A 15,694-nucleotide genomic window follows, 5' to 3' on the forward strand; every position below is an offset into this window, starting at 1 on the left:
ACAGGTGGATAAAATCCTAATAAACAATTGTATAAATTAATGACTCAGATGTCCCTATGGTTCTCATTCTGAAGGTAACTATTCAGGAGCTGAATATAGTGATGTATGCCAATAATCCTGACACTTGGGCAGCTAAGATAAATCAATCATATATTTAAGGCTAGTCTGGGTTATATATCTGTATCTTATTGCAAAAAAAAAAAAAAAAAAAGTTCTGGCCAGATAGTGGTGCCCGCTAATCCCAGCATTTAGGAGGCAGAGGTAGGTAAATCTCTTTGAGTTCGAGGACAGCCTGGTCTACAGAACTAGTTCCAGAACAGCCAAGACCACACAAAGAAACCCTGTCTCAAAAAACCAGGTATGTCTCAACCTTCAATAATTCTACCTTCGTCCATTCTGACATATTTTGTTATTAGGATAAAGTAGCCTGAATCATTCAGTCTTAATTCCACAAACAGTTTCTGTCTTTACAATGGCTGTTTAGAGGCTTGTTCGTTATAAGTAAGATGAAAAATTAAGTCTTCTGAAAGAAACTAAATCCTCAATAAAAGACTAGCTAAGCACCCCTAACAGACATTACCAAGATCGCTAATGAATACACATATTCGCTGACATAAATATCACACAACAGACATTCTTTAGATGTACTAAGGGACTGCCAGGACATCTTCACAGTGCACATGCAGAGACAGAGGCTGGATCCTCCCCCAGTGTGAATCTTCTCAAGACTTGGCACTTCTACTTTACCATATTTCCCTTTCATGCTTTGTATTATTCATGCTGTCATTTCTCCCTACCCTGAATGACAAGGTAGGACACTGCTCTGCACTGGTCTTTGACCTTCCATGTTTTCACAGACCACATAAGAAAGGTTGAACTGTGGTTCTGCCTGAATCTCAACAGCATTCCCTGTGATTCACTAAAATATGGAGACAGGCAGTGCTGGGAGACGAAGTCAGAGAGCTGCTTCTCACCCACCTCCCAGTTTTGAGAGAGGTTCCTATGAAGCAGTTTTTAATTCACCTTCCAAGGTCCAATGAGGTCTAATTTATTACCTTCTCTGCTCCTTAAAATGTAGCTTCAGGTTAAAGAAAATTGCTTAGCACTGTGGTTAAACAGTTCTTCAGCTACAAAATGCCTGCCCTCCCCCCAGTGCTGTTTATCATCAGGCTCCTTCTGTTTCAGGGCTATGGGTGGGGGGTAAGGGACATGAGCAGATGATACTAAGCTGGTCTCCTTGTAATAAACTGATCCTACCGACAGAATCTGGCAGCAGGCTTGGCAGATTTGTTAGGGTTTAAGGGCTTTTCTCAGGCCTACTCTTACCTTTTGTCTCAACCTAGACAAACTCTGGATCAAGCCACAGGTTATCTCCCTGAATTACACATCTAGACCAGTTACTTGCACTCAAACAAAACCACTGGCTGGTCATCCTGAGACCGTGCTACCAGGCCTTCCATTATATCATCCTAGATTTGGACCTTAGGGTCTAGGTCCTGGATAGTTCTCCTTTTAAGTTACTTTTTAAAAAAAAACATTTATTTGAGAGAGAACTTCACCCTGTAGCCTTGGTTGGCATGGAACTCACTCTGTAAAGCAGGATGGTATTGACCTAACAGAGATCTGTCTGTCTCTGCCTCCCAAATGCTAGGATTAAAGGTGTGTGCTATCATGCCTAACTTTTTTTTTAATTATGTGTGTCTGTATGGGGGTGTAAATGCATATTCTAAGTGCAGGTGCTGTGAATCCAGAAGAGGCTGTCTGACCAAACTTGGGTCCTCTATAAGAGAAGTATGTTCTCTGAACTAATGAGCCAACTCTCCAGCTCTTACTTTCTTAAAAACAAACAACAACAAAAGCAGTAATAAAAAAATAACTAAATAAAAAAATAACTGTGCATGTGTGTGTGCCAGTGCAAGGAGGTTAGAAGGCACTTTTCAGGAGTTGGTCCATCACCTCCTTCCACCACATGGGTTGCAAGTATCAAATGTCTTCTCTTTATAAATTACCATTGGTAAACTCTGATAAACACCCGCAACCTTTCTATCCTTGTCCTTTATTCAACATATTCTTAAGCCTTTTCAGCCATTTAGTTTATAGGAACTCCCTTTACCACCTTTCTTGGTTGTGTTTTCCGAGACAGGGATTCTCTGTGTAGCCCTGGATATCCTGAAACTCATTTTGTACCCCAGGCTGGCCTTGAACTTAGGGATCCACCTGCCTCTGCCTCCTGAGTACTGGTATTAAAGACGTGTGCCACAAACACCTGGTTTTTGTTTTTTAATGTATGAATGCTCTATCTGCACATACACCTACATGCCAGCAGAGGGCATCAAATCCCATTATAGATAGTTGTGAGCCATCATGTAGTTGCTAGAAATTGATCTCAGGACCTTTGGAAGAGCAGACAATGTTCTTAACTACGGAGCCCCCCTTTACCACTATTAAAACTATGTCTATGGGTTTTTTAATTTAATTTTTATTTAAGACTTAATTTTATGTGTATAGGCGTTTTGCCTGCATGTATGTATGTGCACATGTAGGGTCTGGTGTCCATAGAGAGAAGAAGGTGTTTGATCCTGTAGAACTAGAGTTACAGGCAGTTGTGAGCTGTTATATGGCTGCTGCCATCTCTACAGTCCCCTGTGGCAATTTTTACTTTTTATTCCACTTTATTGTTTATTTTATTCCTCAAGCTAATTTCAGAATAGATTAAAGCCTAAACCAGTCCAAATAAAGATTATTTTATGAGTGAAACTTAGTACAAAAATATGGACTTTATATTTTCATTAATCCTAACATTATTCATAATCCTATGGCAACCTTAGAAAACTTCACTTAACTCTACATAAAAGTATTTTTATACCACAGATAACTTGAGAATTCCTTTCTTGTGTTACAAATAATAACTTTTACTTGTTCAGTCAGTAGAGTACTTATTCAACACCAAGGTTGCACAATAACTGTTAAATAAAACTACTATGTAGCAATTCAACAATTGTTCTACACCAATGTGTCCTGACCCCTTTTAAGGTTGTATATCAGATATCCTGCATATCAGATATTTAAATTATAATCCCTAATAGCAAAATAACAGTTATGAAGTAGTAACAAAATAATTTTATGATTGGGGGCCACCAATTAGACCATTTTAAATATTTCCTTCTCAACTCAGAAGACCATGTTTTTCTGAGAGTATCTGAAAGGACATTTATCTTTTTTGGATGGGATCATGTAACTTGAAAAACATTATAAACGAAAACTATTGACTAAAAATGTAAATAGAAATTGTGTAGCCCTAGAGACACAACAAACAAATCTGAAATAACTGATCGAATACTTACAAAAACAGTGCAGCCCTAGGGCTCTTGCTGCCAGCAAGGGAGAAATGTGCAATGCAGCTAGTATTTTCTGCTGTATAGATTAACAACGCAGGGAAGATTACCAATTAACAGTCAAACCAAAAGAAAAGACAACCTGCTTAATTCTGACACCTTAAGACAGAAAATCTTCCTTTGGTCATCCATCTAAATGCTTTTCAGTGTCTCCATGATAGTTGTGGTTATTTTTAATATTTACTTTTATTATCTGTGTGTGTAATTGTGTGAAAGTATGTGTGGGAGGTGCCTGTGGAGATCAGAAGAGGGTGTCAGCCCCCAGATGGGACCCAAACTCTAGTCCTCTGCAAGAGCAGCAAACACTCTGAACTGCTGAGCCCCACTCATGGTGATTATTGTCTTTCAGTTTGGCAATACCTGCTCTCCAGAGTCACATATGTTGCTGCAAGCTGTTACTGCATTTGTGGTACAAAAATTTGGTTTGCAGAAGATATAACTCATTAGTCAAGAGCACTAACTGCTTTTCCAGAGGAATGGGGTTCAATTCCCAGCACTCACATAGCTGCTAACAAGCATCTGTAACTCCGGTTCTAAGGTGATCAGGCACCTTCTTTTGGACTCAAAATACTGCACACACATGGAGATAGGGTGTCACTGGCCTAGAACTCACCATGGAGGCAAGCTGGCTCCCATATACTGTGTTCTTTTATTGTTATTTTGGCTTTGTTTGTTTGTTTGTTTAAACCTATGCAACCCTTGCTGGCTGGGAATTTGCTATGCTGCTCAGACTAGCCTCAGATAGTAATCCTCTTACTTCAGCTGAGTGCTGGGTTTACAGTTTTGTGCCACCATACCTTATCAGCCTTTAAATTATACTTAAGCTGAAATCTTTAATATCATAAATAGCTACATTCCTCAAATATTTTTGAAATAAGCAGAAACAGAGCAGTATGTGAATAAATCAAAAATTTTAATTACCTTGCTAAGTTCTTTGAGATTTAAGTTTTATATATAAAACATAAAATGTCCATAAAATACAAATACATGTATTTGCATTTTTATATTTAACTAGATGCCCAATTAAACTAGGTTTAATTTATTTTCATTCTTCATTTAGACTCGCTGAAAATACAGAAATTCCCAGAAAACATTCATCAAATAATATTATCCATTTTCACACAGCAATTCTCCAGAAATTGTTTGGATGGCTCTAACAATGAGCCCAGGTAAACTACCTGTCATATAGTAACATATCCAATGGCATTAATCTGTAATCCACCATCTGATACTAGATTAACTGTAAATTTGAGGTGATGAGATTATAGGATTTGAAGGTGTGATAGGAATGCTTTTTTGTTTATTTATGGAAATGTTCTACTTTATACTTTGGTCTAAATTTTCAACTAAAATGCACTTTTTTCTAAGTACAGTTTTCTAAGTCAAGTCCTGGATGCCACAGGATCAGAAACTGCCTAATTATTTTACCATTTTAACTCATCAGAATAGTAAAGTAAGACTATACATATGCATGACATTTAGATTTGCTGTAAATATCTGAATATTCCAAATTAAGAATGCGTTTTAGGTACAAGTTGGAATAAAAAAAATCTGTCTTATTTGTTGAAATTTTACCAATTAGATGGAGTATAAATGTATAATAATGAATGTGGAAATGTTACAAGTAATATTTATTAAAGCTATTTTTTAAAAAGAAACTAACCACTAAATAATGACTTTGTCACCTCAAAATTCCATAAGAAAACTTCTAAAGTTTTGTTTAACGCAATAGTTTTTGTTTTGTATCTGTGGATATATACACAAGAAACAAGTTCTTCCAATTGTCTGCCCCAAGTGAAAGTGACCCTAGTGCATGAATTAAAGCAGTAACTGTGCTAATCTAGCAATGAGCAGTGCTGAAAAATATCATTACTATACTAAAATGAATGAATGAAATTTATGCTCTGGCAATGCTGAACCATGCATGGGCAGCCCGTATATGGTGGGTCTGTTGAACTTGTCCATATTGGGTTTCATGGTTTAATGTAGTGGGAGCGGTGGGCTGCGTTCCTGGCGCCTGGCCACACGCACGGATAGCTTTACCCAAAATAATTACACGGAAACTGTATTCTTTTAAACACTGCCTGGCCCATTAGTTCCAGCCTCTTATTCGCTAATTCTCACATCTTGCTTTAACCCATTTCTAATAATCTGTGAAGCACCACGAGCTGGCTTACCAGGAAAGATCTTAACCTGCGTCTATCTGGAGTGGGAGAATCATGGCAACTGCCTGACTCAGCTTCTTTCTCCCAGCATTCTGTTCTGTTTTCTCCGCCTACCTAATTTTCTGTCCTATCAAAGGCCAAGTAGTTTCTTTATTAATTAACCAATGAAAGCAACAGATAGGCAAATGACCCACCTCCATCAATCTAAGTTGATGAGAACGACTAACCAGATCTCTTCCTCAAGAGGGCACCAGATCTCATTATAGATGGTTGTGAGCCACCATGTGGCTGCTGAGAATTGAACTCAGGACCTCAGGAAGAGCAGGCAGTGCTCTTAATCATTGAGCTACCTTTTACTTTGAAATGAGACCACTAAAATTTGTAACAAAGACTGCAAGTATAACTGTTTCCACTTTTTCACATTTGCTGAAGGTTTGTTTATATGATGATGATGACACTGACTTTGGCTCCTACTCTGACTGGCTATTGTTTTTCACACTCGGCCATTTGACATTCAGAAAAAAATAAAGAGGCATTTGATACAATATATGTACAATCAAACCATGAAGGTGCTTCTTATGACAATGAATTATTCATTTGCATTGATTTGCTTATTCAAAATAAAAATTTTAAATAGAATTATATATTTCAAGGACATAGCAATCAAGTCATAATCTAGAACTCAATCCCCACACAAGTACAAGTGTTCCAAGACATTTGTCAACTGTATGTAGAGATTAAAAACTTAAGCAAAAGGAGAATTAGGGATTTTTGTGAATCAAATTAATTTCCTTAAGAAACTGAAATGTGTATGTAATAGAATTTATATTTTCTATAGCTAAAAATGCAGCTTTAAAATGTAATATAATTAGTCCAAGTAACTGGAAGTTTTGATATTTTAAGATTTAGAAGAAGTTATATTTTAAGATTTAGATAAAGGTATGATAAAGGATTAATTTATAAATAACTAAAACAGAATTATCTGTAATTCAGTAATTTCCATACATGATACCAGATTAATCATAATTTTAAAGCAATGGAAAAGGTAGTAACACAGAGTGCCACAGATAGGTATGACTTCTCACTCAGCCATCCAGAGTCTGCCCCTAAACTATGAAACAGAGAGAAATAGGAATTATGAACTGTGGTGCATAAAAAGTTTTGTGGACCATTAGAATTACAAATTTAAGTTGTTTTGTGTCAACTTTGTGAGAAGAAAAAAGCTGTGCTCTAGTTTTATATTATACTTTTAATGATAATTAACTAAAGACTCTTTAAAAGCTACTTGAGATTGGCTTTAGTCATTTTCTCATTCAAAAATATATGTTTGGTGAATGAAAGTTTAAGGCCCCATCAGTACCTGAAGTATTAATGTTAAGCAAGAAAATTAAAAACAAAACACACACAAAATCAGTTATGGTAGAAAAAGCCTACTTTGCTAAGAGTAAATAACCTGTTAGAACTGTCTTTGTTAAAGCCATGGAATTACTATAATCTTGGTTGGTATGTGTTCCCACCAGTCAAGTAATACTTCTCAGAACCCAACCCCCCCCCCCATGTACCTATGTGTGTAAGTGTGTGTGTGTGTTTAGAATAAGAATGTTCTAAGAAAAGAAAAGAAAAGGAAAGAAGAACCAACCATAAAACCAAAAGATTAAACCACACCAGATTAAGAAAGACCAAGTGGGGGGAAAAAAGAAATAAATTTAACGTATTGGTACACAATGCAAAGAACTGTTCTTACCAGAAAGAGGGGTTGTGAACAATAGAAGAGAAAGTCAGTGTCATATGTCCAGGAGGAAAGATATCCTTTAACAGGTATATGATGGAGATGTGAATGTCACCTCATTGGAGCTTAATGCCATTAAACTATCAGCCATTTCCAACTAACCCCCTTGTCCTAATACCACACTCTTGTTCACTGGGCAACTCTTGACATCTAATTTTCTACATAGCATTCTATATGGAGAACACATTCTCTGATGCAAACATCCAGTCTTCATTTCATAGGGATAAACTGAAACTCTTATGTATATACATTCTCTTGACATGGGGATAAAAGTTTACTTAGATAAAAACTGATTTACTTAGTGCCTTTGGGAGCTTTTAAATCTTCATATTTGTTTTCTCACCTTTAAAAGAAAAGACCAATAATAAGCCCTTCTACCTGGATTGCTGGGAGGACCCAGTGATTCATGTGACGCTATTAAGATACTAGCTTTCACAGAGGAAGTGATCAATGTTACTAGTTTTGAGCATGAGTTGGCATGTCTGAATCTAAAGAGCTCTGAGTCCGCTTCTGTATCTGAAAACCTGATAATGCAGGGTCACTCTGAAAGATGACTCTGGAAAAATCACAAAGCAATGTCCTGGCAGCCCCGGTATGACGACTTAATCATGTGAATTCAAGGTCAACCATCCCTGTCAGATGTGCATCCGTTCTGTCCAGGAGGAAACCTTGGTTTAATACTTAGTAAAGGGTTACAAACTCCAGTTGTCGGTCCACACCTGGAGTAAGGAGGCAGAGGTAGGCTGATCTCTATGAGTTTGAGGACAGCCTGGTCCTACATAGTGAGTTCTGGTCAGACAGGACTATATAGTGAAATTTGTCCCAAACAACAACAACAACAAAAAAAAAAAACCCAAACAAATAATAAAGCAGAAAACAAACTCCAGTTGTGAGGGAAGATGCTAACCAGATCACCTAGACAAATGAGGCACCTTGGTGGTAAGGATGCAGATGCAGAAGTAATAACGGACTGTACAGGGTATAAAACATTAAATCAAATCTCTTTTTTTTTTGAATTTTTCTTTTTTTTTTCTTTTTTGAATTTTTCAAGACAGCGTTTCTCCGTAGCTTTTGGTTCCTGTCCTGGAACTAGCTCTTGTAGACCAGGCTGGCCTCGAACTCACAGAGATCTGCCTGCCTCTGCCTCCCGAGTGCTGGGATTAAAGGCGTGCGCCACCACCGCCCGGCCTTAAATCAAGTCTTAAATACATCCAGCCGGGCGGTGGTGGCGCACGCCTTTAATCCCAGCACTCGGGAGGCAGAGGCAGGCAGATCTCCGTGAGTTCGAGGCCAGCCTGGTCTACAAGAGCTAGTTCCAGGACAGGCTCCAAAGCCACAGAGAAACCCTGTCTAGAAAAACCAAAAAAAAAAAAAAAAAATCTTAAATACATCCAAGGAAGCCCATTTTGAAACAAGCTGGGCTTAACAACCTGGCATGTGAAAGGCTGTTTGTTGGTTCATTTTCCAATATAGGCAAAAAAATCCATCTAATCAAAAAACAATGCAAACTTTCAGGCTGAAAGCCGTCAGTTTACAGCACTTTTTAACTCAGTACTTAAATGTTTTAATCTAGAATTATGTATATTGAAGGACAAAAAAAAAAAAACTTTCTGTCCTTCAGTGTTTTAATCTTCACATCCCTGAAAGGTTTTCCTCCTCTGGTTTTTAAAACACTGTGTTCTTTTCTCCGTGGCCTATTAGAGCACATGGGATCACTCAGTGGATCTCAATCATTTCAATTAGCATCGCAGACACCAAGATTTAACTAAGAAATAATTCATGAATCTTGCTTTGTCATTACTGATGATCAATTCTTCACTGAACAACTACGAGCCTAGCTCTGGCTCATTCTTTCTCACACTCGATTTTCAACCCCAGCAATCCAAACATAGCTATCATCACCTAGTACCTAGACTACTGCAGATAGTGCTTTTCCTCTCTCCAGTGCCTCCCACACTACTCAAGAGTACACTTCAAGTCCTTACAGTGACTTAGGGCTGAGCACTCCAGTCTTCCTTGCTGACTTTTCCCTCCAGCATACTGCTTCCACTTCCTTGTTTTTCCTTTAATCCTACCAAACTCACCCCTGAGTCATGGCCTTTTTTTATCTCCCATTTCCCCTCTGGAATGTTTTTCCCCCAAATGGCTTGGGTCCGGGCTGCTCTTCTAGCTCACATTTTGAAAAAGTCTACTCTTAGAAAATGGTTACCTAAAAACTCTACTGAAAAATAGAACGTCCCACAGGACTATGTTTCTTATGTTATTTCTCTCCCAAGAAAATGTGTTTCATTGCTGTATACTCCATGTCTAGACAATAAGTATTAAATATATACTATTAATGTCTACCAAAAACGATCAATAGCTTTCTCACTTTTCTCAGCCTGCTTTTTTCAGGTGATTACTGTCGTACTTAAAAATGTTGCTGTGATGGGGCTGGAGAGATGGCTCAGTGGTTAAGAGCATTGCCTGCTCTTCCAAAGGTCCTGAGTTCAATTCCTAGCAACCACATGGTGGCTCACAACCATCTGTAATGAGGTTTGGTGCCCTCTTCTGGCCTGCAGACATACAGACAGAATATTGTATACATAATATATAAATAATAAAAAACATGTTGCTGTGATTCCCCATATTCCATTCAGGATGGGTTTGGCCCCAAGTTTATTTGAGCCTTTTCCTCACTTTTCAAAATAATTTGATAGTCTACACATTAACACCTTAATCATGTCTGAACCTACTGTTTTACTTCATTTCTCTGTGTTCTATACACATACACCTGTCTGTAATTGGCCAAACTCTGGTGCAGTTTCTTGGTCAAGTTTTCAATCCACTGGGAGACTATAAGTTGTTAGACAATTACCACAATTCTGACAAGCTGGAGTTTTGTTGTTATTGCTTTAGAAGAAGAAAAGCAGAACGGGAGGGAAATAAAAGGTAAAATTCTTCATAAAGAACAAAGAATAACCTCCAACTCAGGAAAATATTCATACCTCCTATTAAGTAAAAAAATAAACGAACGAATGGATAAATAGAATGAATGTTAGGAATCACAAGGTCTTATACTAGGTTCACGTTAAAATCGTCTTCCCTCCAGTGCAGGCCCCGAGTAGCTTTTATCATCAGCATCTCAGAAAACTATGTAATAGTTATTAGGGTTCTACTTGTCTCTTTCTATTCTGCAGGGCAAGAGTCTGAGGCAGAGCGCATTTAACCTTCAGCAGTTGCTTGTGGGGTGGAGTGTAGCTCAATGGTAGAACTCTTATCTAGCATGCATGAGGCCACAGGTTTGATACCAAGCATCATACAAAGCTGTTTTAATGGGGCTAATATCCAGCTGAAGGCTGAAGTTAGAAGGGTGAAGTTGTGAATGAAAGAACTGAGTGAAAGGGGGAATATACCTTTCTTTAACTTCCTCAAGTCTTTCCTCTTTAGCTCTAATTTTTGTTTTGAACTAGGCTCCAGACTTATGCACAGGATCACTAACATTCCACATATCTACAAGTTTATAAGTATTATTATATTAACAAATCCTTATAAACATATATTTTTTGCCTTAGGCATGAAAATGTTAGAGTAAAGTACACCAACTGGATAGCTTTATTTGTTTGTTTCTGGGGTCGTTTGTTGTTTTGAGATGGAGTCTCACTCTATAGCTCAGAGTGGTATTAAATTCATGCCAGTGTTCCTGCTTCAGTGTCCAGAGTGCTGGAATTATAGGTGTGCACAACAACACCTGACTCCCAAAAGGATATTCTCAAAAGGTTATTTTCAAATATATATTTTTTCAAGATATAGCAAACAAATTTACACAAAACACTCACCATATAAAACATGCACAAAAATAATTATAAAGCAGAAAGTTAAACATTTTGTGAATTTCACTTGTATTTAGAATTTCATTGTCCTAAAAATTATTTTTTAATTTATATAAAACAGTTAGAAATGAGATCTATTTTCCTGAATGTCTATTTTAGTTTTCAAAAGTGATAGAAAACTAAAGTTTTCAAAAGTGAGAGTACCTAGTTCTATGGCAAATCTTACATATTCTCCACATAATTCATATAAGCTTGTATTACAGTATAAAATAGCTAGAATATAGAAGCAGAGAATAGTTGAGGAATCCATAGATTATTTTCTCCCAAGTTTCTTTAGAATTAACTAGAAACATATAAAAATGCAGATAGCCACAAACCTACCTAGCGATTTCTATACAAGTTGTTCTGAGCAATACACAAATCTTCATTTGTATCAAAGCAGATCTTATTGGATAAGACTGAGAGTCATTAACTTAATGGTTTGTTATTCTGTCTTTTTTTTTTTTTTTCCTCGAAGTTGAAGAACAAACCCAGGGCCCCTATGCTTGCTAGGCAAGTGTTCTACTACTGAGCTAAATTCCCAACCCCTAACAGTTTATTACATGGGGAGCTTCTAAACTTGAACTTGGGCCAGGTAGCATCAGTGGAAACACTGCAGTAAGCTCTCGAAGGCAGACAGGAAAAGCTGCTTTGGAAAGGTTTAGAATTTTCTGAGAGGATTCGGTTATCCACTTAGAAATTCAGTTAAGTTCACAAAGCTAAATAGTTGCAGGGCCATTTCTATAGCTCCCCCGTTCTGTTGGTTTTCTTCCTTCTTTCCTTTAGCCCAGACTGGCCTCAAATGGCAATCCTCCTTGGCATCCAGAGTGTTAAGAGTTACAAGCACAGCCCACAACATCCTGATAGTGCAGTCTCTTGATGTAGTTCTTTTCACGGAAGTGTTTTTTTGTTTGTTTGCTTGCTTGCTTCTAAAAAGGATCTGGTTCATAGCACCACTTAACACTGGGCAAGTTTAAACTGAGCTAACTGGAAATACTTTTAGGTCCTAATTTAAAACAACGCCCTTAATCTATATCCTTCAAATTAAAATTTCATTTTAATTTCTAAGTCAGTATTTTAAAACTTCAAATTCCACTTTAAAACAAATAGAAGTCAAACAAACAGGGTCCTGCGGTTTACGAGGCTGACATGACCAGACCTTCTTCAGGATCACAGTGTTAGGATCACAGGTGTGCACTCCTACACGGGGTCCCAAAGGCTTTTAAAAGTCTGACAGGAGGCCGGGCGTTGGTGGTGCACGCTTTTAATCCCAGCACTCAGGAGGCAGAGGCAGGTGGATCTCTGTGAGTTCGAGACCAGCCTGGTCTACAGAGCTAGTTCCAGGACAGGCTCCAAAGCCACAGGGAAACCCTGTCTCGAAAAAACCAAAAAAAAAAAAAAAATGTCTGAAAGGAACCAGGCATGGTAGTGCACACCTTTAATCCAGCTCTCTGGCGGAATAGACAGGCATTTGAGTGATCTATTTGAGTTCTTGGACAACCTGATCTACATATCAAGTTCCAGGCCGGCTAAGGCTAGTGAGACAATGTCTTAAAAAATAAATAAATAAATCCTCATTCTTTAGTAAGCATTATTACTTTGATTTCTAAATTTGGTGACCTTTTTTTATTATATAAAATATGTAATTCTACATATTCAAATTACTCTCTCCACTAACAAGTGAGAATAAATTTCCTTTCATATCAATGAATTTTAAGTCCATTAACAAAACCCTATCACTGGCTTATCAATAGACTTTTCAACACTATTAGTTAATTCTAGGAACTTCCTTTTAAACTTTTTAAAAAGGTGATATTGGACTATGGATGTAGCTAAGTGTTAAAGAGTATTTGTCTAGGGACCGGTGAGATTGCTCAGTGGTTAAGATCACTGACTGTTCTTCCAGAAGACCCGGGTTCAATTCCCAGCACCCACATGACAGCTCACAGCTGTCTGTAACTCCAGTGCGCATTAAATAAGGTTTAAAAAGAAAAGTATTTGCCTATCAGAGTCCATTTGCCATCACCAAAACCAGAGGCATTAATTTAAAAACTTATGAAAAATGTGTTAAATACAAGTTTCTGCACTTAAAATTTTACAAGTGCATTTTACGATCTAAAAATTGATGCATTTTTTCTGATTTATGTCTTTCTGGGAAATATTTATTACATTATTCAAGTTGTTAAGACTCTTCAAAAATCTCTTTGAAGGTCATCATAAATTTTGATAATCCAAATTTCAATGATATTTTTGGTTTTGCTTCTGGATTTAGAAAAGTGTGTGTTATACTTTATCAAATGCTGACCATACACTCACAATTCTTAAGTCTAATGGGTTACACTGGAACCCAATTTATACTTCTATTTCTATATACAAAAAAAGCAATGTGAGGATGTAGAGTTTCGAGTTTATATTCTACGTAGGAATCAGATGCTTAAGATTCTGCCCCCTTTAAATGTGACTTGGCTATGAATGTAAATTTGAAATCTAACTAAAAGTTAGGTATGCTAGAGTATACTCTGTAAATGCCACCAAATCATTAAAAGGCACCAAGAACGTGCCTCTTGGAGCAGAGCAAAATTTATAAAAGTAGAAAGTCAGAATTCAGCTACAAGATCAAAATGGTACTTAACACCTAGGAAGTAGGTTAAACTAAAATCTGTAGTCTCTGCCATTCACATTCCTGGGGGGGGGGGGTGTACGATTGCAGCACATGGCCTGGGGGTGGGGGATGGGAAGGGAAGAGGCTTTTTTTTTCTCTCTCTCTCTCTTTTTCCTCCTAAAAACTAAACATGTTTATTTTCAGAGGTGGACTCGGGTAGGAGACAAACATCCAAAAGGCCTACTCCTGAGCCTTGGGGGCCGGTCCCCACGGAGCTGCCGACGCCGGTTTCCTGGCCCGGCGGGCAGACGCCACCAGCAGCCCGCGCGGCGGCGGCGGCGGCGGCGCCGACGACGGAGCCGAGCCGGGCCGGGCCGGGGGCGGGGGGCTCGCACGTGCCCGGCGGGGGCGGGGCGGCGAGCGGCGACCCCGGCTCCGGGGAGGCGGGCGCGGCCGGGTCGGCCTCCCCCGCGCGCGCGGCCGGCAGCCAGCTGCGGGTGGACGAAGGTGCGCGTCACGGAACCGCTGGAGCCACACAGAGACGTCTAAGTCATGCAGGAGGCGCCCGGCCCCGGCCCGCTCCCGCCGCCCCGACCCCTCCTCTCTCATCCGACAGAAAGACAGACAAGAAGGGTTGCCGACCTGTCGTGCCCTGCATGTTCAGAGTCTGTCATGTTTGGTCAAGAACGGGGCGGGGCTGGAGGGCAGGTCTGGAGGCCGGCGGCGGCGGGGCGCGGGGAGGACCCCTGCGCCGCCTGCGGGCACCTGCTCCCGGCCGCCGCCGACGGGTGACGAAGTGGTAAAAACTCACGGTTACTAGTGAGCGACACAGACACAGACTTTCCAGTCTATTAACAACCACGCCAGAGAGATGGGGCTCTAACTGCAAAGACTGGGGCAACGGCCCCGCGCTGCCGGCGCTGCCGCTCTAGTCTGTATTCGCCGCCGGAGGCTGAGGCGTGGGAGCCGGCGGGTGGCGCGCAGCGACGCGGGGATTTGGACAGTGGCCGTAACGGTGATTTCTCCTCACCAACATGGCGGCACCCGAGACGGGCAGGCTCAGAAAATGGCGCCGGCCGCAACACCTTGCCCGGGACTAACGGGCGAGTGAGATTCCTCCGCCAGCCGCAGCCCTCTGTCTGCCTGCCGGGGCTGAGCGCATTGGCCATTGGTGGAAACTGCCCGTCAATCACTTCGAGGGGTGGGCTTTTAAGATTCTCGCTGCGGCGGCGGAGGCAGCAATCTCATAGCGGGGCAGGGAGGCTAGGGTTGCGGGGCGGGTGGCGCCTAGAGTCACTTTGGGAGGGGGCAGGCTACCTCGCGGTGCTTGCTGTGTCCTTCAGGTCCTCTGTGCCCCGTTTCTCGGTGTTCCTGCGAGACTCGCCATCCAAGGGCTTCAGGATGCCGGACGCGTCACACAATCCCCTCCCCACCCCCCGCACCTCCTCAAACCGTTAGCTGCGGGAGATTAAAAGGAACTGTCAGTGATCTTTGTGGGAAGAAAACTCTTGTTGCTAAAATAACTTAGAATCATTCTTAGGCCCTCAAAGTTGTTGCTGTTATCAATCTCCGTAATGTTTAGTGCGCGTTTGTAAGGAAGATTAGTTAGCATGCAGCTCTTCCTGATGTTAATTTCCCTTAGTCATTACTTGACAGAATTATAATAGCTGTTGAGGTCATTCAAACGTGATCTTATGTCTTGATATTAACGTTTTATTCGTGGAATGCATGCGAGTATTTAATGAAAAAAGAACAAGACGGTGCATTTTTTCATATATCCGTGACCTTGAGAAACAATCCCGAAGGGCGATGGTGGCGCACGCCTTTAATCCCAGCACTCGGGAGGCAGAGGCAAGCGGATCTCTGTGAGTTCGAGACCAGCCTGATCTACA

General features: G+C 40.1%; 1 protein-coding gene across 1 annotated transcript in view; it reads right to left on the reverse strand.

The window, feature by feature from the left end:
• Zc3h6 (zinc finger CCCH-type containing 6) overlaps nt 1-14,879 on the reverse strand; it is a 61,112-nt gene extending 46,233 nt beyond the window's left edge. Inside the window, exon 1 of the mRNA XM_041670633.1 lies at nt 14,445-14,879. Within this exon, the coding sequence (XP_041526567.1) occupies nt 14,445-14,476 (32 nt within the window). The 5' untranslated portion in view covers nt 14,477-14,879. The remainder of the gene's footprint in view (nt 1-14,444) is intronic.
• Between the last annotated feature and the right edge of the window lie 815 nt (nt 14,880-15,694).

The sequence above is a fragment of the Microtus oregoni genome, unplaced genomic scaffold (assembly GCF_018167655.1).
Source record: "Microtus oregoni isolate MIOR12 unplaced genomic scaffold, Mior012 000020F_ref0000438, whole genome shotgun sequence".
In the NCBI taxonomy this organism is placed as follows: domain Eukaryota; kingdom Metazoa; phylum Chordata; class Mammalia; order Rodentia; family Cricetidae; genus Microtus; species Microtus oregoni.